We start from the raw sequence: 27,216 nt of genomic DNA on the forward strand, positions 1-27,216 counted from the left end.
ACCTCAAAATGCGGCAGTTCAAACTGTCGTGAAGGTTCATTGTTAAATGGCTTGTAAGAATTCCTCGTGGCAAACAAGTGGGCGTTTGCCAGGCTGCAACAACAAAAACTGGTATTCGCCTCCAAGTGACATCACCACAGCGCTTGTGCCAGGCTACGTGCACTTTTGAGGCTAAGTGAACTGTCAACGGCTCGCTAACAGGTCAGAGGACGGACGCAGGTACCATGGTTTGACTGAGATGACTGACAGATGCACCATCTGTGTGTCCCCACAGTGCAAACCTGCTGAGTTTTAGCTGCCCGACCATCTGCTCATTGTTGTGAGCGTCACCCCTCTGCCTTCCGCTGTTGATAAGAGGACAACTGCCTCTAACTGCCAAGTAGCGTCCTTCACAAGCCTTCTACACAGAGGCGGATCTTGACCCTGCTTATACCAGTTTTCAGCAAGTCCACTGAGCTCCAGATCCTTCTGTACAATATCGGCCCATCTCTTCTCTCGCCTGTGCCGTGCTGGTTTAGCGCCCTCTATCCATAAAAACAGAAGCTGCTTGGGCATGCCAAGCTGCACACAAATACACACGTACGCACGTGTGCGTGAACGAGCGTGTACCTTTGGCGTGGTTGCCTTTTCCACATGCTGGCATGGAGAGGCCCAGGTAGCTATGGCGGTCTTATTATGGGTTGGGGTAACAGGTGTGGGAATGGTTGGCTGTGACTCCTTGTGGATCGCTTGTGCCTTCTTTACGCTGGTCCCCGTGGGATGCCGACCATCCTGGACTGTGGCTTCCTGCTGTCAGAGTGTGCAAATGAGATGATGCAATGCCAATGTCTTGAAATCAGCTTCACAAGCAACCGACAGAACAATTCAAGCGACATTTTATGAAAGGTTCACAATGGGCAGATTTCCTTTGACTAACCATTGGTCATAATACACGGTTGTGTAATGTGGTGTGTCATGGGGTATGTGTGTAATGGCCTGGCACAAGCATCGTGGTGACGTCACCGCCACTTAGTGGCGAATGGCAGTTGTTGTTGTGTAATGTGGTGTGTGAGGAGCTATGGGCACAGTGATTAGCGCATTGCGCTACGAACCCAATGTACCGGGTTCGATTCCCGCTCACGGCCAATATAGGTGACGAATATCTGAACTGGTCCTGGGCCTCCCCTAGGTCGACTCAGCCTCAGATGAGTACCTGGTGGTGTGTGTAAACATTGCCACCTCTTGTGCTGTGTCAGCCATCATTGGTACTACTCGCTAACAGCACTTGCCCCAACAGTTTGTTAAGACTATACGGGGGATATTTGTCTTCGTCTTTATCAAGGGGTGTGTGTCGGAGTGGTGAAGCAGTGATTTGTGCATTGCACAATCCCCGTGACTGTGGAAAGATTCCCAACCATGCCCATCAGTGTCAAGTGGTATTTGGCTTTGTCTTGTGTACCGGTGTATTACACAAAGGGTAGTCAGGCATGGCACTGACAACACCATTCCCTCTTGTGTAGGGCTCGGCAGCATTTCTGCAAAAGATAATTTTCTCCAATAGGCTGGAAGGATAATTTTTTACTTGAAGATGTGTTTGTATTTATATACGTATGTTGAAATTATTTCACACCGTACATAGCTTACCGTGCTAATCGGAGGTGCATCCTTCACAGTACAGTTAAGAACACCCATGTCTCCCCATAGCGTGGGCCCATCCCACAGTAGATTGACAAAAAAGGGCTCTACATGGGCCAAAAATTTAATTCTGGCTGCTGCACCTTGACAGCGAAGCAATTGGAGTCCCCTTTGTCAGCAACAGCGTCGTTGTCGTCATCATTCGAGTCGTCAAGAAAAGGGGCGGTGCGTGCCTCCTCGTCTGTGAGCTCCACACCAGGCAACGCAAGCGGAGTTCGCTGGCGCTGCATCACCAACCTGCGCAGCAGCCACGTAAGCACACAGAATATTTATACCGGAGGACTCCGAGGAGCTATAAAGCTCTTTTTCAAAGAATGTCCAGTCGGGGCACGGAGTAAGAACGTCACAACAAACAATACAAAAACACAATAGTCATGCCAAGTACAGGAAAGTACAAGAAAGGCAAACAAATCACCAAAATACATACAAATAAAACTAAACCGTCCCCAGCCTACCATGCAAAGCCCAGAGGTATTAACTTACTTTTCAGAAGCGACCTGGCCACAAATGATCACTCAACAAATTGGCTCATCATGCGGAAATGGATAGGAGCAACATAATCTAAACAATCTCCATGCATGTTTCTAAATGTGCTATGCCCCTTGGGTCAGAGTAGGTGGTTGCACACTTCCTGTCCCTCTCCCCTCAGTTCAACGACTAACAAAGCCAACAAATAGAAACTAAACTATGTTTAATTTTACCAGGTAAGGCCCACTGACCTATTAGCAGTTTTCATGAGTGACCTGGCCGCAAATGATAGCTCAATGAAGTGACTTATCACGTGGAAATTTATAGCAGCCAAACACTCAAAACGCATATTTAGGAGGGAAAAACCAGAGGACCCAGATAAAAATCCACGCAACCAGAGGGCGAACATGCAAACTCCAAATATACAGCAAGCATGCACACATATCGTTAGCCTTATCAAGGCGTCAAGGATTTATCTATGAATGATGTCCTGCATTAACAAGTCTATGTAATTACGTGAATTATTAATGTGATAAATATATAATAAGAGACGGCACTGCAACAGGATTGCCGATAATATAATGTGCCAACAAAATGTTTTCATATTACTACAAATGAGTTTGTAGGAATACCTTTTTGATTATCGGAGGGATTTTCTGTTACACAATATCTCGTAATAGGTAACTACATACGTCATTTTAAAACTTAATCAGAAAATATTTGTAAAATGCAATTCTTATCAGGCCCCATTGTGTATCGTGTAGTCTCCAACTACTCTTCACCATGGCTCTTTGGCCTCTCTATATGTGGTACGAAGAAGGACCATTGCCCGAAACCTCGCCCAGTACATATTTTTCCTCTTAAGGACGCAGTCTTCTTGACAAAGAGGATGTCGTTTGAGACGAGGCTCAAAAGAAAGCTGTCTCTGGTGTGGACCAATCAGTTTCAACGACAATGCATATATTATCAGATTGTTTTTTTGCATTCTGACCACAAGCATTGTGGTTAATGCAGACATGATTCCTTGTAAAAGGTTTCAGTTTGGTGTTTTAACATCTTAACATCTGTTTTGTTGCCAGAAAAAAGGGGAAAACCTATTATTATATCCACATCTATCAGCCACACGGGGCTTCTTTGAGTGCAAAATTTGAGAAGCATTGATTCAACACGAGCAAACTCTGGACCAGTTTCAACACGCAGTCTCATCGGCAGTCAGGATTGCTTGAACCAATGCTGGTCAACTGCCAAATGTTAAAGGCAAGGACTCTCTTTTTAATATATGAGTCTTAGTTTTATGCAAAATCACATAAGCAACTCCAAATAATGTTTTGTGTAAAGCATAATTTATTTTTATAGATATGTGAAGGAGACACTGTCTGCTTATGTATTTTGTTATTTATATTCTCCACACTGGCTAATGATTATTTTTAATTAATAATCAAACTGAATGCTTAAAGAAACCCTGAGCAAGAAAATGGAGAAATATTTCACAGCAAGGCACATTCAAGTACAGACAAGATATGCACACACTCGCAGACACACAAATCGCAGCTGTTCACACAAGCAATGAACAACATACACAAAATATATAATGAGCGCAGATGTCACACATTTAAGCGGCAGCTGCTATTTCAGAACAGTGCACAGCAGGGTTCCCATAAACACGTTGCAAGCGCATGACAGCGGCACAAATGAACTTTAAAACAATGAACAGACAAGCTGCCGCATTCAGACAGCCTATACCCTCATAATAAGCTCGTGCATGTGCACTGAAGCAACGGAAATGTGGTGGCTCTGCTACGAACACTGGCGAGACAAATGTGAACAGGTATGCCAAAAACTTGCGTTTGGCCGACGCAACCAGTCCCCTAAAGCAGGGGTCCCCCAACCCCCGGGCCGCGGACCGGTACCGGTCCGTGGCCTGTTAGGAACCGGGCCGCACAGGAGCAGGAGGTGAGCGGTGAGTCCGCGCGTGGCCCGCCCATTATTTTATTGACCACTTCCGTCCGCGCCTCTTTCCTGCACTGCGCACTTGTCTCAGTCACAGCGTTTGGTAAGCCCACAAGCTCTAACCCCTTGTAGCCACAATGAGTAAAACACAAACGACGCTGGAGAGCTTCTTTGAAAAGGGGAAAAGACCCGATGATGAAACCCCCCTCCCCCCCCAGTCCGTGAAAAAATTGTCTTCCACGAAACCAGTCCCTGGTGCTAAAAAGGTTGGAGACCGCTGCCCTAAAGAAGTTAAATGGGCTCCATGGTGGCGAGATGATAACTACCTCACCTGGTACGCAAGAAGGCATGGGATCGATCCCAACCCTGATGCCTGTATATTTGGGGTTTGCATATCTCTCCCTGTGGCCACGTGGATTTTTGTCCAGGTCCTCGGGTTTTTCCCTCCACATCTAGAAACATGTGTTTAAGAGTATTTGGCTGCTATACATTTCCATATGACGGGCCACTTCATTGGGCAATCATTTGTGGCCAGGTCACTTCTGAAAAAGAGCTACATAGTTCAGTGGGTCTTACTTGGTAAAATAAAAAGTTAATCGTTTTTTTGTTTTTCATCTGGAAAGTATTTGTGAGAAGCCACACAGTACCGTGTCACACCATCTTCCCTTGTGTCACACGAACACATCCCCTGCGTCACACCACACGTGTCCCAGTTTCACAACACATGCACGAGAACGCACACGCTCCCAGCACCTGAGCTGCTCAGGGTAGTTCAAAGGCGCTTTCGTCCTCCCGAAGGTGGCGTCCCAAAATTGCGCAGCCCGCGATCGCACAGCAGGGGTCCGATGAGGCAGTGTGTGGCACAGCAGCGGTGACAGGAGCTGCAGCAGCGAGTCGTCGTGAGGTCCCGCCGACGGGCCCTCCAGGAGGCCTGCCACACCCTCCCACAGCTCAGGCAGCTATTCGACACACGTGGGGCCGAACGAGACGGCGCAATTAGCAACTCGGCGTTTCTTGTTCCTCGCCACAATTAAGCATGTATCACGTTCTCTGTATTGTTGGAAACGAAGAGGGACTTGCTCGAGAGCATCGCTTCAAATTAAAGTGGTTGGGTAGCTTTGGAGGGTGTTGGTACTGAAACAGCAAAACTGAGATGCGGATTTTTTTTTAACCAAATGTGGCTTATTTTGCAGCAATGAAATCTTCAATTTTCAGTTTGAATCAAATCGAATGAGGTCAACATATAGAAACTAAACTATTTTTTTATTTTATCAGGTAAGGCCCACTGACCTATTAGCAGTTTTCATGAGTGACCTGGCCACAAATCATAGCTCAATGAAGTGACTTATCACGTGGAAATTTATAGCAGCCAAACACTCAAAATGCATATTTAGGAGGGAAAAACCGGAGGACCCGTATAAAAATCCACGCAACCAGAGGGAGAATATGCAAACTCCAAATATACAGCAGGCGTCAGGGTCGGACGACAACACATCACTTTGAACTAAAGCAGGTTAAGCGGATGGGTGCCGAGCCGGGATGATACATGGTAAAACCAGGATTAAGGCAAGCCTTGACTCACATCCTAATTTATACCCTCAGTAGTTTCATCGCGGCTGCGAGTTGGTACGTAGTGAACTAGTGCCAGAGCTGTTCACCACTGGAGGTGGGTAAGTTTAAGACCACCCACCCTTACCAGAAATACATTACTGGGTTGACAGTGCAGCCCTATCAAAACGTCTGTCCTGAGGACTGCAATTCAAGGTGGTAATGCCGTGCAAATTTATGAAGTGCCCCACACCGCTGCTTGACAGACCTCATCCAGAAACACTCCGACCATGCTGGATCAGGATGCTGCTACAGCCTTGTTACGCAGGAAGGCGTGGGATCGATCCCAACCCTGACACCTGTATATTTGGAGTTTGCATATCTCTCTCCCCGTGGTCATTTGTGCCCAGGTCACTTCTGAAAAAGAGCTACATAGCTCAGTGGGCTTTACCTGGTAAAATACAAATATATATTTTTAAGGCAGTCAGGCATGGTGCTGTTCCACCCCCGTTTCCCCTGCTGGCCGTCATTTATGCTCGTGAACAGCACTTGCCTTCACAGTGCGCTAGAGGCTATATTATGACACTACGGTACTGATGATGCTGGTACTGCGGCTGATGATAGGCCGATTATGCACTCTGTTGATGCTGCTTCTGCTATGATCCTATTGATCAGCTTTCAAACAACAAGTTTTACTTTCGAGTAATAGCCGTCCCTTACACCTGTATAGCCCCTCTTTTGAAAGCCATACAACACGAACAGCCATTAGGATGCGCGCACCAAGGCCGGGTGTGCTTGAAATAAAACTGCACGCGCGGACCAGGTCCAGCGAGTGCAGTCTCGCCTCCTTTGCCGACCAACAAGGACATGGACAATCGGATGGCAACACCATCTTTTGGGCTGCATGAAAAGGGGATAACACCTGAGGGAGGAGCTTAGAAGTCCGTAGGGACTGCCTTTTGTTTTGTTACCACCATCAAGGGTGGGTGAGCATCAAGGGCGTGAACCTCACATACCCTACACGCCATTGTAATAGCCACCAGGAACACTGTCTTCCAGATAAGGAACTTTTCCACGGACAACGCTAGTGGCTCAAAGGAGGTTGGTTGCACAGCACATTCAGCGTGAGGTGCAGATTCCACGGGAAACTATTTTTCGGTGCGGCAGGCGCTCCAGGCGCATGGCCGGAGAAGTATGGATTTCACTTAGGATGCCACAACCGATTTCCCCTAATACTTATCGTGAAAATTTGTCATCGTAACAGCTCTCACTTTTGAGTGGGGGAATTCAGAGCCCTTTCTGTAACTGGTCTACCCTGCACTGGGCTACCCAGTCAAGGCCACATGTCACCGGGTGAACCCTGTGGGAGTTGCACCAAAAGTCAGAATTGTCGCCAATAGGAGTTATACCCTTGCCACATTGACTGATGTCGAGATTTCAAGAGTAAATCTTGCACTGACTTGCTTAGCCCTAGAGCCGAAAAGCATGCCCTCTCAACAGCCATACTGTCAAATTCAATTCCGGCAAATCCTGGCACCAAACGCCCTTCTAGAACAATAGGTTTGGGCAACTTTGTAGGCACCACGTTTGGCCCTACCTGCACAGCCAGAAGGTCCAAGAACCAAACATGAGTTTATAGAGTGTTTGGCTGCTATAGATTTCCAAATGATAAGCCACTTCATTGAGCTGTAATTTGTGGCCAGGTTGCTTCTAGAAAGAGCAATATAGCTCAGTGGGCCTTACCAGGAGAAAAAAATTGTTTATAGCTGCCGCCATGTGTCCCAGTACCACGGGGACCGCCCTGGAGGTGTACCCGCCATGTGAGAGCATAGTTTCCTTATCTCGTGCACCAGCTGTTCCCACTTTTCCTCTCGCACAAACAATGGCATTCCACTTCGTATCCCACACCAATCCGAGGTGTATGATGCGTTGGGAGGGCTGAATGTTGCACTTCGGTTCGTTAAGCATGAACCCAGAACGCTGGAGGCCATGCACCACCAGACATATCGAACCCTGCAGCGCCACTGCCGATGATGAAGACGCTCGGAAAAACCGAGAGGTCAAATAGCAGGAGGAGGCAATAAAGTCCAGTTTGGGTTTTCCAGTCTCAGTTGATAATATGGCTGTGCAGGTGAACTAATTGATCATTTAAACACAAAGGCTGCGTGTGGTAGTGGGGATTCCTGGGAACATGCGTGGGTTATGGATGCCTGCCTGTTGAAGAAAGCGGTGCTGATGAAGCCACTGCCAGACCATTTAAGTTTTTGCATGTGTCATCTTAGACTGGAAAACCCAAGAGTATAGACTTTGTTGGCTCCTCACCCTGAAGCCACAAACCGGCACTGACACATGCACGCACACGTGATCATAGTGTGACGTCTTACCTTGCCCATCAGCAGGGGGCTGTAACGATGGCCCTTTCTCCCACTCCTAGAAAAGGGACACAGTTGAGTGCATTAACACAAAACAGCAACTCGAAAACTCGCAGCATAAAAAAAAATCACCCCAAATACCCCGTAATTGCGATCATCCTCGAGATGCTCACTGTGCGTAAAGGCTGGCAATGGGAGGCACCATCATGGTCATAGCCGCCCGGATCTCAGACGACGCCTGCAATCGGCGAAGCAGCGTGGCCGCCGCATCCACCAACTTCGCGCCTGTCGCCCAAAGCTTGGTCTGCGCTGTCTCCACTGTCGCCGCCGTTGCTGCAGTGCCAAACGCCTCAATGGCCCTTGCGAGCAAAGAGGTCAGCGAGCTCAGGTTTCCCAGGGAGTCCTTCCTCACCCGGCGAGGACAAACGGGGCTCAGGCACCCTGGCGTTTGGGGGGGGAGTGGAACACGGTGGGCATGCCATGATTCCCTATTGCAACGATTAAATTCATTCCGATTATTGAGAGCTACAATTTTAATTTAATAAATTTATTTTGTTGTCCAGCGTATACTGTCGCGTTTAAATCGTCTGTTTCTTCTGTTCAGTGTCATTTTTCCTGTCTTGTTTTGTTTCATTATCAGAAAAAAGTTAAAGTTGCATATCTGGAATGCAGTTTTTTCAAATTCAGAGGCACAAAAACAATTTCCCAAGCTCTATGGGCCTAAATTTGGATGTCTGGCCAACTTCATGAATATGGGAGAAAACCGGAGCACTCTGAGAAAACACACACATATGAGAGGGCAACAAAACTCTATCCTTGCAGAGAGGCAATAGATGGAGATTGGTCCACATTTGCCAGACTGCTTTATGAGGCAAGACAGGGTATGGCACCTCAGCACTCATGGGAAGGGAGTTTCACAACATTTGCGCTATCTACAAACCCCTCGCCACCTAGCCAACAACACCTCCTGGCAGAAATCTAACATTTGCATAACTTTAACAATGCATTCTTATACCCACCATTGTAAACATTCAACCCAAGTGTAGCAATGAATTTGAATCCAAGAATTGATGAACAATTACATGCCGTGCGCCAATCTCCACGCGATTGAGGGGAAATCCGTGGGGGGGATGGGGCGCGCAACCCCTATGGGCAGGGTAGCAAGCTCACCTTTGGAACTGTCCGTGCCAGCCCGATTCTGCGCCAGAGCGGTGAAGTCGAAGTTGGCGAGCATCACGCTCACCAGGTGAGCCGTTGCACGCAGAGAGTGGCAGTGCTGTGGAGGGAGAGGTGAGGAGGGTGATGATACGGAGTCCACAATGGAGTGACCACACTGCTCAGGGGATGTGAGGTGATGAAATTATTATAAACTACACGAAAAAATACTTGTAAAGTGAAAATATTATCAATACGCCAAATGTAAAGGTGTATTTCCTTGGCAATTTTTTTTCAAAACATTGTGGTCACTCATCCAAAGACCCAACCAGGCATATATCCTTTTGAGTGTAGGATGGAACTCTGAAGCGGAGTTCCAAATTGAGTAATGAGATGCGGTGCATGGGCCATGTATACACAAACCATTAATGGGATTATAATGCAGTGCATCACAGCGGAGTGTAGAACAAGCGATATATGGCTTTTCTGATGACATGATGGGATCTACTTAAGGATTAGGCCTCGGCAAGGTAAGGTAAAAACAACGAGCCTACCTTTACCCTACCTTTTACCTTACCACAATACAATCACTCTACCCTACCTTTTACCCTTCAGCAGGTAAGGTAAAAGGTTAAAAGCAACGAACCTACCTTTACCCTACCTTTTACCCTTACCCCATACAAATTACCCAATTACAGGGTAATTACTGGGGTACTACACATGAAAAAGGTTTATAACAGGTAAATGCTAGGTAGAGCGCTTTATTCACATAGAATACTCTCGATGATTCCAATTTTACATGTTTTCTTTTAACTCACTGTCTGTTCTTGTTGTCGTTGTTGTATCCTCAAATCTTATAACTAAATTTGTACCCACTTCCCAATGTGGTATCGACTGCAAACTTGGTATACTGATGTCATACTCATGACAATACTATATTCTATCATTACAAATAAAAATATATATATATTTTTAAACATTCTTCTTTATATGTTATGTTTCGGCTTGGGTCTAATTGTCCACGGTAAACTGACGTTGGCTGTAATTGCTCACGGCCCCCTTACGTTGTGGCAAGCTTCGGGGCCACTTCCTGAAGTCGTGGAGTTCTGCCATTACTAGTACATTTCATAAAAACGTGTTTAAAAAAAGTTTTGTTTAAAATATTACTTATTAAATGGAGGCCACGGACTGCGCCACGGAGCTTTTGGCAGTAAACAAGGTACTGTAATTACCGGGTAATACTTCATGCTACTTTTACCCTACCGGGTAATTCTTCCAAGCTACCTTTACCTTACCCTTTACCTTACCCCTTGGCATGTCGACACCTTTACCCTTTTACCCGGTAAAAAGGGTAAATTACCTTACCTTGCCGAGGCCTATTATGGATCCAGATCAGGAAGCGCAATCAATTAAGATCTGAGCTCTTGCTAATTATGCTGTGCTTGTTTTTCAACATTGCAGTTTGCTGAAAAACTATTGTTGGCACATTTGCCCACGTGACAACTTTCTTTGGTTGGCTTTGTTGGTTGGCTCTAAGCGACATTACACCTACACAATTTATCCCAAAAGAAACCCATTGTGAATCAAACTTCACCACACTGGTCAGTGTGGGTTGGCGACAGTCAGGAGCCAAGACTGGTTCAGATATTACTCTCCACCAGTGTTAGCCGCAGCCTAGAATTTAACCCAAGGTTGCCGAGTTCAACGTGCATGTTATTGGGTTTACGACTGCGCTAACTCTCCACCTGAACAGCAGAGCATAGTGCAGTAGAGTGAGGCTCAGCAACACGGGGCTCAGCAACATTGGGCGTCGAACGGCGTGGTGAGCTGGGATGCTCACCGCGAGCTGGTCAACATGCAGGTGCGGCAGTGCAAGGGCGCACAGCTCCTCGCACCACACGTTTGCCTCGGCGGTGCACACGAGGGAGGCACAGCACGAGAAGGCCTGGTATAGCTGCTTCCAGCTGTGGAGCACCGCCGTCAAGCTGGCCTGTTGACGCACACGCAATGTAATCACCAACAAAATACCGGAAAAAACCATCGCTGGTCCAGCCTGGCTCTGAAGCACTTTCCTTCGTACACAGACATCGAGAAAAACAATGTGCTCCTCTGCACCAGTAAATAAAATTGTTGAGATGCTACATTAAAAGACACCTTTTCAGGATGTCAGGTGTAGACGCAAGCATTGAACCTATCAGTTAACCACTTCTGGAAACATATTTTGGGTGCCATGTATTTCATCTAGATTTTAATATAATTAAGGGGGAGACTGGCAGTAATATACTATGCAAGTGTGGGTGTGGTACCGGACGTAGGCTGGCCGCTGGGAAGATGAACTGGATGGGCAAAAGCAAGGCCTTGTAAAGTGCCGTGAAGTTGTGCTCCAGCGTATCTCCCTGGTTCACCTCCTTGGTCTGAGACGAAACCACACAAGTAAACACGCACTTCATACTCACCCCTTTCCCCTGCCACCCTTAGCACCATCCGAGTGTTCACACACAAGGCAAAGATCTCCAATGTTGCCGACACAGTCTGTTGGGGCAAATGCTGTTGGCGAGGGGGTGGTGTGGCCAGTACCACATCCTGCCACCTCTTGTTTCCCTAGCGCTGATGTTTTAAACAGCACACCAGGTATTCACATATGGGAAAGTTAACCTAGGGGAGACCCAGACCGAGTTAAGATATCACATACCTGTCAACCCATATGGTTTACCAGTATTCTTGTACTAAATTGAGTTTTCAGGTCCATATGGCGGACAGCCGTTTCAATACGGGCAAAAAAAGTCTATTTGTTTTTCTCCCTTATGATGAGACTTTGTAGGATGAACGTTCAGATTTATAAGGGCACGCGGTGACCAATAAGGTCTGAATTGGTCTGTAATCAGGTAGGCATTGCTGATAAGGGGTTCACAGGTATGATATCACTTGCTACTCACGTTAGCCATGGCTGGGAATCGAACCCAGGTTGCTGGGTACATACCGCAGCGTGCTAATACATACACATGCACGTCTGCACATGCCGAGATCACTTAACAGGAAGCCCACAACAAATTGGAAAACAATCAAACTTCAGTGGATGGGATTCTCGCGAAACAATGCATCTCTACAAGAGGTAGAATTACGTTTCAAGGATATTTTCAAACGCCAGAACAGCACAGTAGAGCAAGTCGGATTTTTTATCCATTGGTGCATTACCTGACAAGCTTAAATTAGTAGTTCTCCAATTACTCAATAGGAAATTGGTCAAACATTGCATGTGTAGCACATCGAACTGTAGAGCGTATGTCCAGTTCAGTGGCTGCACGTTCATTGTTTAAAAATAAAGAAAATTAGTCAATTCAGGTGTCAACGGGCACACAAAAATGGACGTAGAGACTTCTTGGAGGTTTTTTTTTTTATCTGGAACTTCAGCTCGAACCTCCTGTATGCAAAAAGTAACACTTTCACTTTAGCCCGTTTCTCCCTACCTCACTCACAGGTTGACAACATCACTGCTGTGAATCTGATATTACTTTTCTATCTACCCACTATTTCATATAAATAACAATATCATTACTGACATTCAACAGTATTAACACATTTAAAATATTAAACACTAAAACAATAACATAAAATCAAAACCACCAAGCAAATTAAATAAACTCTTTAACAATAACTACAGTACAGCATTCATTTACGCAGCAGCTGACAGCATACAGTGAGTAAATTACCACACACATGAATCGAGCAATTCTCTTAAGGCTCTTTTAACCTCTTTCATGGACTAATTAATCATATAAATGAATACACCAGTCGACTGTCATAAAATAAACATTTCACAAGTTAAATTTTGATTTGAAGCTTTCGTGACTGCAGGGATTCATATTCTTGGTTCTTTCGGTAAAGTCACGTAGAAGGGAAAAAATAAAATAATAAAAATATAAAACAATAAAATTCTCACGTTTCGACTGCAACACAACCAATCATCATCAGGTGTCAAAACCACAGCAAAAAAATGTGAAAAAGTGGCAGTTTTTTTTTACGTTAGCACCACGGAGAGCGATATGGCAGTTATTCAGATGGACGAGTCCATCTATGTTCGGAAAAGAGGGGGGAGACGAAAATAATGGATGCGGTCTGAAAGCCACCGTAAGCGTGAACAATCAATTAAGACCCGAAATGGTTGATCAAATCCTTCCAATGATTGCTAAGCCAGAATCCATCTTCTCGGTTGAAATAGTCTCTGTGTTTGTATATGTGGATAGCCTCATGAACGAATCTCTCATGGTAGCCAGATGGCTTGCAGAGAACCTCTGTCTTGGAGAAGTCAATGTCATGTGAGCCTACTGAATTATAACAGTGATCTGCCACGGCCGAGGTGTTGGTCCTACCGTGTTTTAGGTCTGCTTTGTGTTCACGAATGCGGTCCGAGACATGTCGTTTGGTTTCTCCAATGTAACTACTACCACAGAGGCAACTTAGTTTGTAGACGCCAGGGTACTGTATGTCCGGAATCATATCTTTTACAGACGGAACCAGATCACGGATTTTATGTAATGTGTTGAATCGGATCTGGAACTTGTGTTTATTCAAGATTTTGGAGATATTTTTTTGTGATCCCCGCAATGTAGGGTAAAGTGATGGTTTTGAAAGGCTCCTCAAGAGGGTCTTTCTTCATGGTTTGGTGTGATAGCTTTGCGGATTGTGTAGTCGGAGTAACCATTAGCCTTAAGAGCTTGGTGTACGTGCTTGAGTTCACTGGCTATGTGTTCCTGGTCGGATACGCATTGGGCTCTATGGTGCAGAGTCTTGATGAGGGAATTCTTCTGGGATGGATGGTGGGAATCCGGTTTCAGGTAAGCATCTGTATGGGTAGCTTTCCTGTGGCTCATTGAACCATCAGGTCTCTTTTTTATTAGGATATCCAAAAAAGGTAGCTTGCCATCTTTTTCGACTTCCATGGTAAATCTGATGGCTGGGTGTATGGAATTGATGTGGTCGAGGAATTGGTCTAGAGCAGGCCGGCCATGTGGCCAGATGACAAAAGTGTCACCCACGTACCTCTTCCATAAGGTTAGGCGTAGAGAGGCAGTCTGGATGGCGTCAGTCTCAAATTTCTCCATGAAAATGTTGGCTACAACCGGAGATTGGGGGAGCCCATTGGGGTGCCCTCAGTTGTTTGTAGAAAGTTCCATTCCAAGTGAAGTATGTGTTGGTTAAGCAGTGTCTCACCAGGGGGGTACCTCAGTGTTTAGTCCTTGATGAACCAAGTCTTCAATGATTGCGATAGTGTGGGGTACAGGAACTTTGGTGAATAAGGAAACTACATCAAAACTTTTGATTTAAAGCTTTCGTGACTGCAGGGATTCATATTCTTGGTTCTTTCAGTAAAGTCACGTAGAAGGGAAACAATAAAATAATAAGCAGCAGGAGCGTTATAAAAGAAAACTGTAATTTTTTTCCGAGAATACCATCATCTGGAATGGCCCTGGTCTCATCAAACCTCACAAGTTAAGCAGGGTTGGGTTAGCAGAGTCCTTAGATGGGTGACCACCATGCACAAACAGGTTGTCACTGGGCTGAGGGGCCATGTTGTGGGTAGCATAGGACAGTGCAGCAAGTACCACAAGACTACAATTCTGCGCTCTCCGCCGTGACCAACCACACTAATAAACGTGCTGAAGTATGGTCAAATAAATCTTCCATGACCTGCACGGTGTGAGCAGACCCTAATCCATCAGTGGATTAATTTATTTCATTTACTTGCAGCAGACACAACAAAGGTCTTTCAGTGTCGTAGAGTAATAATGTCTCCATAAAACAGACACATCTCCAGTTTACCTTGCATATACTAGGAAATAAGAACGTTTTCAGTGTCTTTCTAAATTGGAGAATCTCGGCAGTCAGGTGCAGTTCAACAGGCAAAAAAAATCCAAATCTGAGGGCCAAGGACTGAAAAAGGCGGAGCTCCAAAACATGAAAGCGTAGTTGACGAGGAGAGCATGGTGCGTGAGGACCTCAAACTCCTACAAGGGGTGTAAAGCTGCAGTTTATCGGTCAAATACTGAGGCTATTGCTGAAAGAGTGGATGGACAAAAGGGTTGCCCATGTACATTAATATTCAAAATATAGGTTTATTGGGTTAGATCACGTAAATATAAAGCATGTTAAAGAAGCGCTGCAAATTAATGGTTACAATCAAGCACAAATCCACACGGCAAATCAAATAACACGAGCATTGAAACTGCCCAAGTAATTCAAACGATCAAAATACCGTACATTGTGGAAGTAACTGATAAACTAGCCAGATGTTTGGAAAAACAAAACATCCGAGTCAGATTTGGCACGGTACATAAACAGAAATTTATATCTGGTACAAAAGATGTATGACCGAAGCTATCAACAGAAGGTGTGTCCAGGATTAACTGCACGTGTGGTAAATGTTGGGCAAACAGGACGAATGATCAGCACGAGACTAAAAGAACATCAGAGAAATATTAAATTCTCCCAAATACAACGGTCAACAGCAGCAGAACACACGTGCCAACAAGGACACTGAAAACTAGCGACGAGACAAGACTAATTAGACCATCACTTGTGAGACGATCTGGTACGAAGACCAGAGGGGGGGGCTGGTTAATGTATTCATCATGAGACCTCCACCAATGCCAGTACCAAAATATAAGAATAGGGTTTTCACCTAATGCATTTATATTAATGGATATCTATTCTTGGTTGGGTTATTCACAGTGAATCATTAACATTGTTACACTCTTGATTTAAAGCTTTCGTGACTGCAGTAATTCATATTCTTAGTTTTTTCGGTAAAGTCACGTTGAAGAGAAACAACAAAATAACAAAATATATATAAAACAATAAAAAAATTCTCACGACGTTTCGACCATAACTCAAACGGTCATCATCAGGTTTGTCGGATGACCGTTTGAGTTATGGTCGAAACGTCGTGAGAATTTTTTTATTGTTTTATATATATTTTGTTATTTTGTTGTTTCTCTTCAACGTGACTTTACCAAAAAAACTAAGAATATAATATATATTGTTACACTCGCCCGTTTTATTTTTGTGATTTTTTTGTTGTTTTATTTTTTACCTACGTGACTTTACCGAATAGAACCAAAGAGTATGGATCCTTGCAGTCACGAAAGCTTTAAATCTAGAAACAATAACCGCCATTCGCCAAAAAGTGGCCGTGACATCACCACGGCGCTTGTGCCAGGCTATGTGCACTTAAGGCCACGTGAAGTGTCGAACGCCCGCTGGCAGATCACGGGACAGACCCAGGTGCCATGGATTGACTGACTGAGATGACTGGCCAATGCATCACCCGTGCCCCCTACTAAGCCACTGTGCTGTGTTTAAGCCACCCGGCACTCCGCTCGTTGTAGTGAGCGTTGGTCTTCTGCCCTCCGGTGCTTGCTGGAGGGCGACTGCCTCCAATTGCCGAATAACGTCCTTCATGAGCCTCCTCCACAGAGACCAATTCTTGACACCACCGCTATCAGTCATTGGCAAGTCCACTCAGCTCCACATCCTCTTGTACCAAATAACTCAATCTCTTCTCTAGTTCGTACCGTGCCCGTTTAGCCCCCTCTATCTGGCCGTACAAAAGCTGTTTAGGCATGCAGTGACTGGGCATGTGGGCTAAATGACCCAGCCAACGGAGCCTTGCCTGCTAGAGAAGCTCACCGATGGGAATCCAGCCGAAATAATTCTAAGCAACAAAAATGTTCCATTATTAGGGGGGTCCACGTTTCGCAAGCATAAAGTATGGAGGGCATTACCGTGGCTGAGAAGACCCAAAGCTTCGTATGGCATGACAGACCAGGTAGCTTCCACGCGGCGTTATGCAGCCGATGAAAAGATAATGCCGCTCGACTGATTCGGGGCGAGATCTCTGCTGTCAAATCGGAGCTGGCCATAAGCACACTGCCCAGGCATGGAACTCTCCACTCTCTCCACAACTGGCCCATCACCAATGGGGAGTTGAGGGGTGTTTCATGGCACAAAATATCCCAAGCAGGCGCTTGTTTTGGTGGGGCTAATGGTAAGGCCTCACCTCTGAGTGGCATGCTCCAGGTCGATCAGCAGCGATTCCAACTCCTCCTCTGATTGAGCAGCAATCACCAAATCATCACCATACGTTAAATGATTGACTAATTGGGAGCCATCCCTTGACTGCACTCAGGAATCGATCAGCCTCCCATTGTATCTGTACCAGATTGAAATATTCCTCCAGTACAGCCATCAAAGGCTTCACGAACTACGTGGTCGAAATAAATGTTTAACAATGTGGGAGCCAGAGGACAACCCTGTCATACCTCAAGGTGAACAGGGAATGGCTCCAACCGTAGTTTTACTCAGGCTTGCCCACCATCATGTAGGTCCTTAATGCATGTGAGCAGAGTCAGGGATTTTGTAAGTATGAAGAACAAGCCAGAGCCCAGGTCTATTGATAGTATCATAGGCCTTGACCAGATAAATAAAGCAGATGTAAGTGCTGCTAGAATTCCCTACACCTCTGCTGTAGCAGACGGACATAAAATATGGCATCTGTGCAGGACCGACTTAGCCTGAGACCACAAACACACACGCACCTGCTGAATGCGGGCCGTCAGAGGGTGCACCACCAACTCCCAAATGGTGCACAGGCGCTGGCAGGGCAGGGTGGCGCCCACCGCGGCTTGCTCAAGCAGCCCCAGCACCACTGCGCTGAAGCCGAGGGGGGATGCCGGCCCGTCCAGTACGCAGCCAACAAGCGTGTGCAGGAGCGACTCCAGCCTGCGCCCGCAACCCACGTGTAGGCGCACTTGGCATGTAACGATTCACACACTCCTGCCACCAACCATCGATACGATAATGTGTCATGATTTCGGGATACAATTCAGTTGAAAAGAAAAATGTGTCTATTTTGACCAATATGATCCATAATAGAGGTTTTTTTTTGGTTAGATCGCGTAAATATAGAACATGTTAAAGAAGCGCTGCAAATTAATGGTTACAATCAAGCACAAATCCACAGGGCAAATCAAATAACACGAGCATTGAAACTGCCCAAGTAATTAAAACGATCAAAATACCGTACATTGTGGAAGTAACTGATAAACTAGCCAGATGTTTGGAAAAACAAAACATCCGAGTCAGATTTGGCACGGTACATAAAGAGAAATTTATATCTGGTACAAAAGATGTATGACCGAAGCTATCAACAGAAGGTGTGTCCAGGATTAACTGTACGTGTGGTAAATATTATGTTGGGCAAACAGGACGAATGATCAGCACGAGACTAAAAGAACATCAGAGAAATAATAAATTCTCCCAAATACAATGGTCAACAGTAGCAGAACACACGTGCCAACAAGGACACTGAAAACTAGCGACGAGACAAGACTAATAAGATAATCTATAGAAATTGAAAGAAATAAAAATAATTTTAACCGTTCAGATAGCTACCGCCTTAGTGCTGCGTGGAAGCGAATCATCAAATAATACATTATTTAAATGAATGCCTATAAAGGGCAGAATACTTCAATAGGGATTACCGTTGGTACGGATATTTTAATACACAATCGACAGGAAGGACGAGATCAAAGGACTCACATAATGCACGTTGACTCGGTAATCACCCCCCCCCCACTTGGCGCAAAGCGCAGAAGCATGGTCACCAACATCTACGCCTCTATATAAGGAACTAAACAGTTAGACTTCTCCACAAATCTGGCTGTCACCTGATGAAGCTAGTTGTAATTACTGGCGAAACGTCGTACTCAGATTGTAAATGTTGTGGCTTGGCTCTCCAACACACTGGTGTGCTGTACTAGTGACGAATTGGCACGTTCTGTTTACGTGACAACCCTTACAAGTTTGGCTGTGTCAGGTGCTGGCAGGTTCTAACGACACTTTTATATATTTACGCGATCTAACCAAAAAAAACCTCTTATGCATCTAATTTGTATTGCTTGGTCTATCTCGTTTCGACCCCTTTGTCTGTATCTTTAGCTGAAGTGTTACACGAAATAAAAAAATTGTATACCTTGCATCAATCATAAATAACCAATTCTTACAAGCACGAATCAATGCAGGTATCATATGTACGAATACATTTTAATCAATGCATTGTTACAATGAAAAGCAACATATATGAGCAGGCAAGTCTCCTTCATGTATGGGTCTCTCAACCTAAAAGCCCCATGGCTTTCTGAGTCTGCATAAATTCAGCAGTGTTGATTTAATACGAGTGTGACTTTTGTTCAGGAGGGTCCTGATAATTTTTTGCAGGAGGTTCTGCTGATTGCTATGTATAGTAAGTCCTCTATGTTTCTCCTATTTTAAAACTGAAATCAATCAAAAAAATGTTTTACCAGGTAAGGCTCACTAAGCCATATATCTCTTTGTCAGAAGCAACCTGGACACAAATGATAGCTCAATGAAGTGGCTCATCGTGTGGAAATTTATAGCAGCCAAATACTCTAAAATGCATGTTGATTGAAAACGTGGAGGGAAAAACCGCAGGACCCGGAGAAAAAATTCCACGCAATCACGGGGGGAACATGCAAACTAAAAATACAGGTTGAGATCAAACCCACGACCTACCGAACAGGCAAGGGAGTTAACATCTCGCCACCACGGTGCCTTGAGAGCATAAGTGCAGACAGCCTTGCCCCCCTTATACATGACCACTACTGGTTTTACCTTTATTCGAGATCATCCGTGAAGCAGAGACATATGATACATAGCCGTTGTGTACTGGATTCACTCGTTTCGTATTATCAAGGCAGTACGGTATTGTTTTGCCACTCTGCATATGACCTCTATACTGTATAATGGTTTTGCTATGAAGAGCCGGGTAGTGGTGGTGGCTGCTGCCCGTCGTGATCGTGCGCTGTGGAGGCGGCAGCGAAGGTTGGTGGATTATCGCACTGATGGTGTGAAACTCCCTTCTACTCCTGGGCGTCAAGGAGTTGCCGTACCGCGGGCTAGCCAGGAGGCGGTATAGCAAGTGGACTTATCGCCATCTGTGTCCATCTATACAGGGATAGAGTGCTGCCCCCTCGCACAAGACGTGAGTTTTCTCCGGGTGCTCTAGTTACCATCCACGTGTATCACAAACACTGTTCGTTAATTGGCTGAAAACATTTTAACATAAAACCCCAATGTAGGATCAGGACCCTCCTGAAAATAGTCCTACGACTTAGTGTGGTTTTCCTGGATAAATAAGTAAATTACAGTATTATTTAATTGCACTAAAAATTAGTAAGGAAAAATGGAGAGGCAGTGCCACCAGGTTAGTATATTTTGAATCGACAGCTCAGTGTGCTCGTAAAAGATGTGAGGCTCATGTGCTAAGCGTAAGCGAGTGCATGTGCGTTTGTGCATGTTCGCGTGTTTACCGTTGCTCTGCTGAGTCAAGTTGCAGTAGGCTGTCATGGAAAAGAATCTGAATGAGGAATAGTGCAGAGGTGCCCTGCACACACACACACAAACGAACAGCAAAAACTACTGCACCAGCTGCAAAGCAATCACAGTGAAAAAAAACTAATGTCACCTGATGACGATTGCTCGTGTTGCGATCGAAACGTCGTGATATATATTTTTTTCTATCTACGCGGCTTTACCGAAAGACCCAAAGAATATGAATTCCTGCAGTCACGAAAGCTTTAAGTCAAGATTTATCTTGGTTAAATCCGCTAAATACTTCATGGATATATTTTTCCCCAAAGGAAAATAAAGAAAGCAAAGTCAACGCTTAATACGAGTTAATAAAAGTTCAACAATCTCCACATCCACCCTCCTACACACACATCCACCAGTCTCCTGCCAGCCTAGCCCCTTCCCCTCTATGTCCACCGGTCTCCAATCCATCTCTACCCGTCATCTCCTTGCCCACAGCTGTCCACATCCCGGGGCAAAGCGCTCACCTGCATAACGTCCATGCTAGCCACATGGTACGCTGGAGAGCCCAGAACCTTCTTGGGTAGCCCGGCCACCGTGGCCTCCAGTAAGGACTGCAGAGAGGAGCAAGGCGAGTGCACGGGCACACATTTACGACATGTAAACTTAAGACACCACTTGACGAGACCAGGGTGGTGACATGGCCCAAGGTGACACATCTAGTGGCCACCCAGGTTTAACACCGTTTGAGATGAGGCTCAAAAGAAAGCTGTCTCTGGTGTGAACCAATTGGTTTCAAAGACAATGCATATATTATCAGTGTTTTTTTTGCATTCTGACCAAAAGCATTGTGGTTAATGTAGACATGATTCCTTGTAAAAGGTTTCAGTTTGGTGTTTTAACATTTTAACACCTGTTTTGTTGCCAGAAAAAATGGGAAAACCTATTCTCATATTTTGGTACTGGCAAAGGAGGTCCCATGTGTATCCATGCTTGGAATGATGGAAGACAGAAAGAGAAACACATGAATTGGGGAACATACACAGGTGACGTGGGTTATTTGTGCTCACCATGGAGAGGGAGGCAGGCAGGTTCTCCGATCGCACCAGATGCTGCAGGCTCATCAGCAGTAGCGCGAAATTGTCTGTTCCATGCCGCTCTTTGCGGTTACCAGCTAGCCATGCCGCATATGTACGCAAGCACAGGGATGCACACACGCACACAGGGAGAATTCACACACCAACAGCCACCTGAGTAAGCACAATTACACAATTGCATTTCGGGGAGAGGGCAGCTGACGCATACCCGACATCCTCTCGCTGCCAAACATAAGGGAACCTTCTCCTTAACCCCTTCCCCCCCCTTCATTCATGTGGTCCAGGAGCAGATGCTGGCACGGCAGCTGCAGTGCCACTGTGCCCACCGGTGTGTGGACATTCCTGAATCTCAGCAACGGCTCCCTCAACTCCGAGGTTAAAGGGGAAACTGAGTAGCCATCATAAGGGAATCCAACATCAGCATCCCCTAGCAATCTACCCTGGTCCTGTCGGCAAGAGAACAGTTGGAGGTTGAATGCTGAGAATTCCCCACGAGTCACACTACTAAGTGTACCTTCGCATCGCATCGTTCGTCACACGTGTTAACGAGGAAGGCGTAGCCTGGATTTCCAGCTCTGATAAGCATGCTAGAAGTGAACAAGACAAACCTCAACATGCGCAAACCAATGCGTGTTGGAAGACAGAACATCAGAACGTTTTTCCAACCAGGTGCAACGCACATCCTCTCAAAGTAACTCCAAACGGCAGGAATGAGCATCATGGGACTCCATAAGGTGTGATGGCTTGGTGTTGGTGAAACCACCAGAAGTAATGACACCATCCTGTGGTCAGGACCCCCTGGACGACTCTCCCTGGCTTGCGGAGGTGGCCATTGCTCTTGATCTGGCCGCCAAATCAGCCCTCATAAAATGGCACCCAGTGGACGACAGGCTACTGGTTGCCAGATTCCTGCACACCCACGTGGTGGGCCACTTTGTTGGGCTGTCATTTGTGGCTTCTGAGAAAACAGTTCATACCTCAGTGGGCTTCATGTGGTACGATAAAAAATAGTTTTGTTATATTCGTATCTTTCTTTAAGTTATTTGTTTGCCTTTCCTGTACTTTGCACTCATATTGTGTTTTTGCATTGTTTGTTATTGTGGTGTTCTGACTGGCCCATCCTGGACTTCTGTGAAAAATAACTTTATAGCTCATCGGATTTCTCCAGTATAAATATTCAGATTCTGACATATTTGTAGCTATGGCACACACGCCAACTAACGAAGCACCCGACATGAAAGGGTATTTCTACCAGTCACTGGAGCAGACACTGGAGCAGACACTGAACCTGAAAAAACCTCCGGACCTCATCATGTGCCTCTGGACCGTGATCGATCCGCACAGCAGCGGCATCCCCTAATGACAACTGAGAAAGACTCATACATTTCTATGCAGAAAATGGGCTCAGAATAAGTGGCACGTGATTCCAGTGCTGCAACATTCACAGGCATTAAACGATGGCCACATGCAGAAATTGACGATTTACTTTTCAACTCCAGATGGAAAGCTATAAAACATTTTAGAGTGTACCATAGCTTGGAGTACAACACAGACCAACTTCAGGCAGCTCTGGAGAACCTATTGCAACATTTCCAACCGAATAATGAATGCTAGTGACCACCTGGTCAGCAATGAGGCAGAACCGAAACATGCTGGATACAATTCTACTCCTAGCTGCTGATTCGCTCAACGTTATCCCCCTCTGAAGAGCTCGTTCAAGCCACAGCAACAGCAACCCAAGACCCAAACATCGCCTTCTCCGAGCCATCTGAGGATGAAGTGAGGGGGCTGCCCTTCGAAAAATGGTGGGGCACCCGGAATTTCTAACATCATGTAAAAAATGCTGAAGCCCGCAGGCCCAGCTGTCATATGGTAAACTAGGCTCCTTCAGCTCACGTAGAGGACAGGCTTAAATACTACAAGGGCAAGGCGAGCAGCGGCCATTCGCCACAAAGTGGCTGTGACATTACCAAGGCACTTGTGCCAGGCCAGGTGCACTTTGAGGCCATGTGAATTCTAGATTTAAAGCTTTCGTGACTGCAAGGATCCATACTCTTTCGTTCTATTCGGTAAAGTCACGTAAAAAAACAACAAAAAATTATTTTTTGTTGTTTCTTACGTCACTTTACCGAATAGAACCAAAGAGTATGGAGCCATGTGAATTGTCAAACGCTCGCTGGCAGGAGGTCACGGGACAGACCCAGGTGTCATAGGTTGACTGAGATGACTGGCAGAATGTACCACCTGTGCTCTCTACTGTGCCAACTTGCTGTACTTTAGCTGTCTGGTGCTCCTCTTGTTGCGAGCGTTGCATCTCTGACTATGCTGTTGTTGGAGGGCGACTATTGCTACTATCCAGACAAACAGAAGCTGCTCCGGCAGCACACACGTACAAACACACAAAGACACGCGCACACACAAAGGAATACACAGACACGCACAGCAACACGTACACACAGGCCCTCTTCTAGAAACTGCTGCAAGTACCCATCACACACGACGCCTCAACCTCACCCATCCCGCCACTGCACTCAACCCAGTAAGTAAGCACATGCATGTGCTTATGTGTGGGGCGGTGACGTGGCCGAGCGGTAGCACATTTGCCGCTTGTTGCAGGAGTTCACGGTTAGTATCCAGCGTCTACCACGGCTAATATTGGCGGGTACGTAAAAATACGCGGTCAGCTTCACAGTGGATGTTGAAGATCCGGTGACATCATTTGTAAGAGTAGGCCAATTACGTTGCAGTGTTTTGGGATCAAATAAGCCAGAAAAAAATTTTCACCAAAAATACCCCATTGGAATGTGTATCGGTTATCGCCACCCCCCTTCTGTGAAAACTTGGCAAGACCCTGCTGAAAAAGTCATGAAACTCAAGTGAGGCTTTCCTAGGTACACAAGCATAATAACAATCATGTCTGCCTTTACCTGACTCGATGCCTGCTGCCACGTGGCTCAGGAGCTTATGCCACACCGGCAACACCAGCGAACCTGGCAATGACAACAGCAAGGATTGCGGAAATGAGGTGTGGTAACGATGATGACGATACATTGTCGAGCGAAAGGTGTCTAAGTATGTGCAGACGGGCAGAAATAGTCACCCATAAATTCCACTACCCTGTTTGCAACGGTTCAGGAATTTAAAATAGATGAAAGACCCTTTGATCCTAACATATAGTGAATGCCTCTCCTATCACATTGAACTCATAATGATAATTGGGACAAAGAATGTATTATTAAGTGGATTGTGCCAATTCTGGTTTGTTAACCTCAATGTGCGAGCAACATTTTTTTATTTTACTTTTGATAAAAATGAGTTTATTTAGTAATATTTTTTTATTATTGAAGGGTTTGTCTGTTACTCAGTAGCTACTAGTATAATTTTTTTTGTATTCTTATCGGGCCCAAACGTGTATGGCATAGCCTCCAAATCTATCTATGGCCTCCATACGTACGTGTTATGAAGAAGGTCCATTGCCTGAAATGTCCCCTATAATACATTTCCTTTTAAGGCAGTGTTTTTGATGAATGTGTTGAATTTTTTTCACGAAGACAAGTCATCTACCTCCTTGCTATTCCATCACCTGCTAGTGGCCACAACATAGCCCTGTATGTTGGACACGTCAAACAGAATGAATTCTGCACGTGCTATTACAACTCCACCACTGACTTCATTACAGTCGTGCATTACCACAATTACGATTTAAAACATTTTTTATCACTGCGTATATGTGAGAGCATGTGTGTTGCGTATATGTTGTGTGTGCGCTGCGTGTGTTGCGTGTGTTATATTGTGCTGCATGTGTTGTGTTTTACGTGTTTGGGTGTGTTGTGTGTGCTGTATGTGCTGCGTGTGCATGTGTGTTGTGTTCGCTGCATGTGTTGCATGTGTGCAGGCGGTGCTCACTTTGCACGTCACTGCCGGCAATGCTGAGGGCGTTGTGTGTGGCCATAATCAGAGTGGGGGCCAGGCGTGTAAACGAGCTCCCCGCCGTGATCGGCACGCTAGCCAGCGGCGCTGCAAAGAGATCGACAAAAACATCACGCAACAAAAAAAGAAAAAGCAAAACTTTTGATAAACCTAAATCAAAAACCTGCGTACAAAAATTCACAATAACAAATCAGTAAACGTAATAGGCTGCTTCGAGGACACACTTTTGTCACAACATAGATACGTATCTACGAGTTAAGTTTATTTTCTTTAACCAGGTGAGAACTCAAGGGACCAGGATGGTCTCATTTGCAAGAGTGATACGGGTCACCAAAACGACAAAAGCCAAACAAAGAAAATAAATCGCAATAATGACGCAGCTAGGCAGGCCTGGGAACACTTGGGAATTCCCCAGGGAGAGCTTGAGTTTTGTTGCCAGGGAAAGGGAGGTCTGGACCGTCTTACTCAACATGCTACCGCCGCGACCCTCACCAGGCAAAGCTGATTGAGAAACGAACGAACAATTAAGCAAACAGAACTCAGAACTAAAACAAATATAACACATGAAAAATCTAAATTGATCAATAAATATAAATAGATGTCAAATAACAAATTCCCTGCAGCATAAATTGGCTCTGGCAGATTACTTTTCTATTCGTCATCATACAATAACAATTAAGTTACATAAACGATGCAAGAGATATAGGGTGACTGTTGCACTAATATGTAAACAGATACAAGTCAAATGCATTTGCAGGTTGAAGCTAAGGAATGATTGTTTTCTGCCGGTTAGATGTCTTCCATTTAAGGCGTACGTACCCAAGGTCAGCGGGAGGCCAAGCACTGCAATGTCAGGACCCAGGAGCAGATGTCCAATCAGCTCACAGCCTCGTAGCTGCATGGCACGGGAGGACACGCGCGCCGACCCCGAGCCCGTACCCAGTGACAGTCGGAAATTGGGCGTCAAGGTCACTGGCAAGCCTGGACAAATGCACAAAACATCATCTCATCAACCACATGGGTGAAAGGTCGTGACGTGGCCTAGAGGTATCGAGTTTTCCGATTGCTGCAGAGGTTCACGGTTCAAATCGAGTGGCTGCCCTAGTTAATACTGTGGGTGTCATAGCCATAAAACACTACCCACCTGCTGGACAATCGACATTAAAACTCTGTGACGTCATTCACAAGAGTTGGCAAATAAAAAAAGAATCCCCGCAAATTACTCGAGTAGATTCGACATCGCGATCATCGCCCACGACTGCAAAAACTTGGCAGGACCCTCCTGAAAAACACGATTCAATGAAATTTTCCTGGGTAAATAAGTGTAGTAGGAATAATAATTGAAATGAACCACATGACCACATTCTTAATTGAAGCTGAATTATTTAACCCGGTGAGAACTCGAGACCAGGATAGTGCTACCCCCTGGTGGTAATACAATTGCAAGGCAAGTATGATGCACATCGTTACCGGGCTTCAGTGACCCAGTTGGGGTGGAAGCAGCGGTCAGCGTTGTCTCGTTCAGTGGTGAGCCCAGGACAAACTGCAGCAGTGGAACACACACCTGGGCATCGTCCGGGGAGAGCAGACAAGGGGTGAGGTTGGCAGATGACGTTCTTAGGGTGGTGCCAAAT

General features: G+C 45.6%; 1 protein-coding gene across 3 annotated transcripts in view; it reads right to left on the minus strand.

Annotated features, from left to right (window-relative positions):
* Window positions 1-27,216, minus strand: part of RIF1 (replication timing regulatory factor 1) — a 57,623-nt gene that overhangs the window by 20,607 nt on the left and 9,800 nt on the right. For 2 of the 3 annotated variants that reach the window (XM_032966572.2, XM_032966562.2), the window contains exons 11-26: window positions 27,053-27,146; window positions 26,402-26,563; window positions 25,559-25,669; window positions 24,580-24,642; window positions 21,626-21,729; window positions 21,083-21,169; window positions 20,555-20,628; window positions 17,762-17,945; window positions 11,474-11,581; window positions 11,008-11,157; window positions 9,183-9,288; window positions 8,186-8,453; window positions 8,025-8,070; window positions 4,846-5,051; window positions 1,758-1,911; window positions 610-789 (exon numbers count right to left, since the gene is read on the minus strand). In XM_032966572.2, the coding sequence (XP_032822463.2) occupies window positions 610-789; window positions 1,758-1,911; window positions 4,846-5,051; window positions 8,025-8,070; window positions 8,186-8,453; window positions 9,183-9,288; window positions 11,008-11,157; window positions 11,474-11,581; window positions 17,762-17,945; window positions 20,555-20,628; window positions 21,083-21,169; window positions 21,626-21,729; window positions 24,580-24,642; window positions 25,559-25,669; window positions 26,402-26,563; window positions 27,053-27,146 (2,097 nt within the window). The remainder of the gene's footprint in view (window positions 1-609; window positions 790-1,757; window positions 1,912-4,845; window positions 5,052-8,024; window positions 8,071-8,185; window positions 8,454-9,182; window positions 9,289-11,007; window positions 11,158-11,473; window positions 11,582-17,761; window positions 17,946-20,554; window positions 20,629-21,082; window positions 21,170-21,625; window positions 21,730-24,579; window positions 24,643-25,558; window positions 25,670-26,401; window positions 26,564-27,052; window positions 27,147-27,216) is intronic. The other variant, XM_032966581.2, reaches the window with a different exon arrangement.

The sequence above is a fragment of the Petromyzon marinus genome, chromosome 2, assembly GCF_048934315.1.
Source record: "Petromyzon marinus isolate PM22_M1 ecotype Great Lakes invasive population chromosome 2, UKy_Petmar_22M1.pri1.0, whole genome shotgun sequence".
Classification (NCBI taxonomy): domain Eukaryota; kingdom Metazoa; phylum Chordata; class Hyperoartia; order Petromyzontiformes; family Petromyzontidae; genus Petromyzon; species Petromyzon marinus.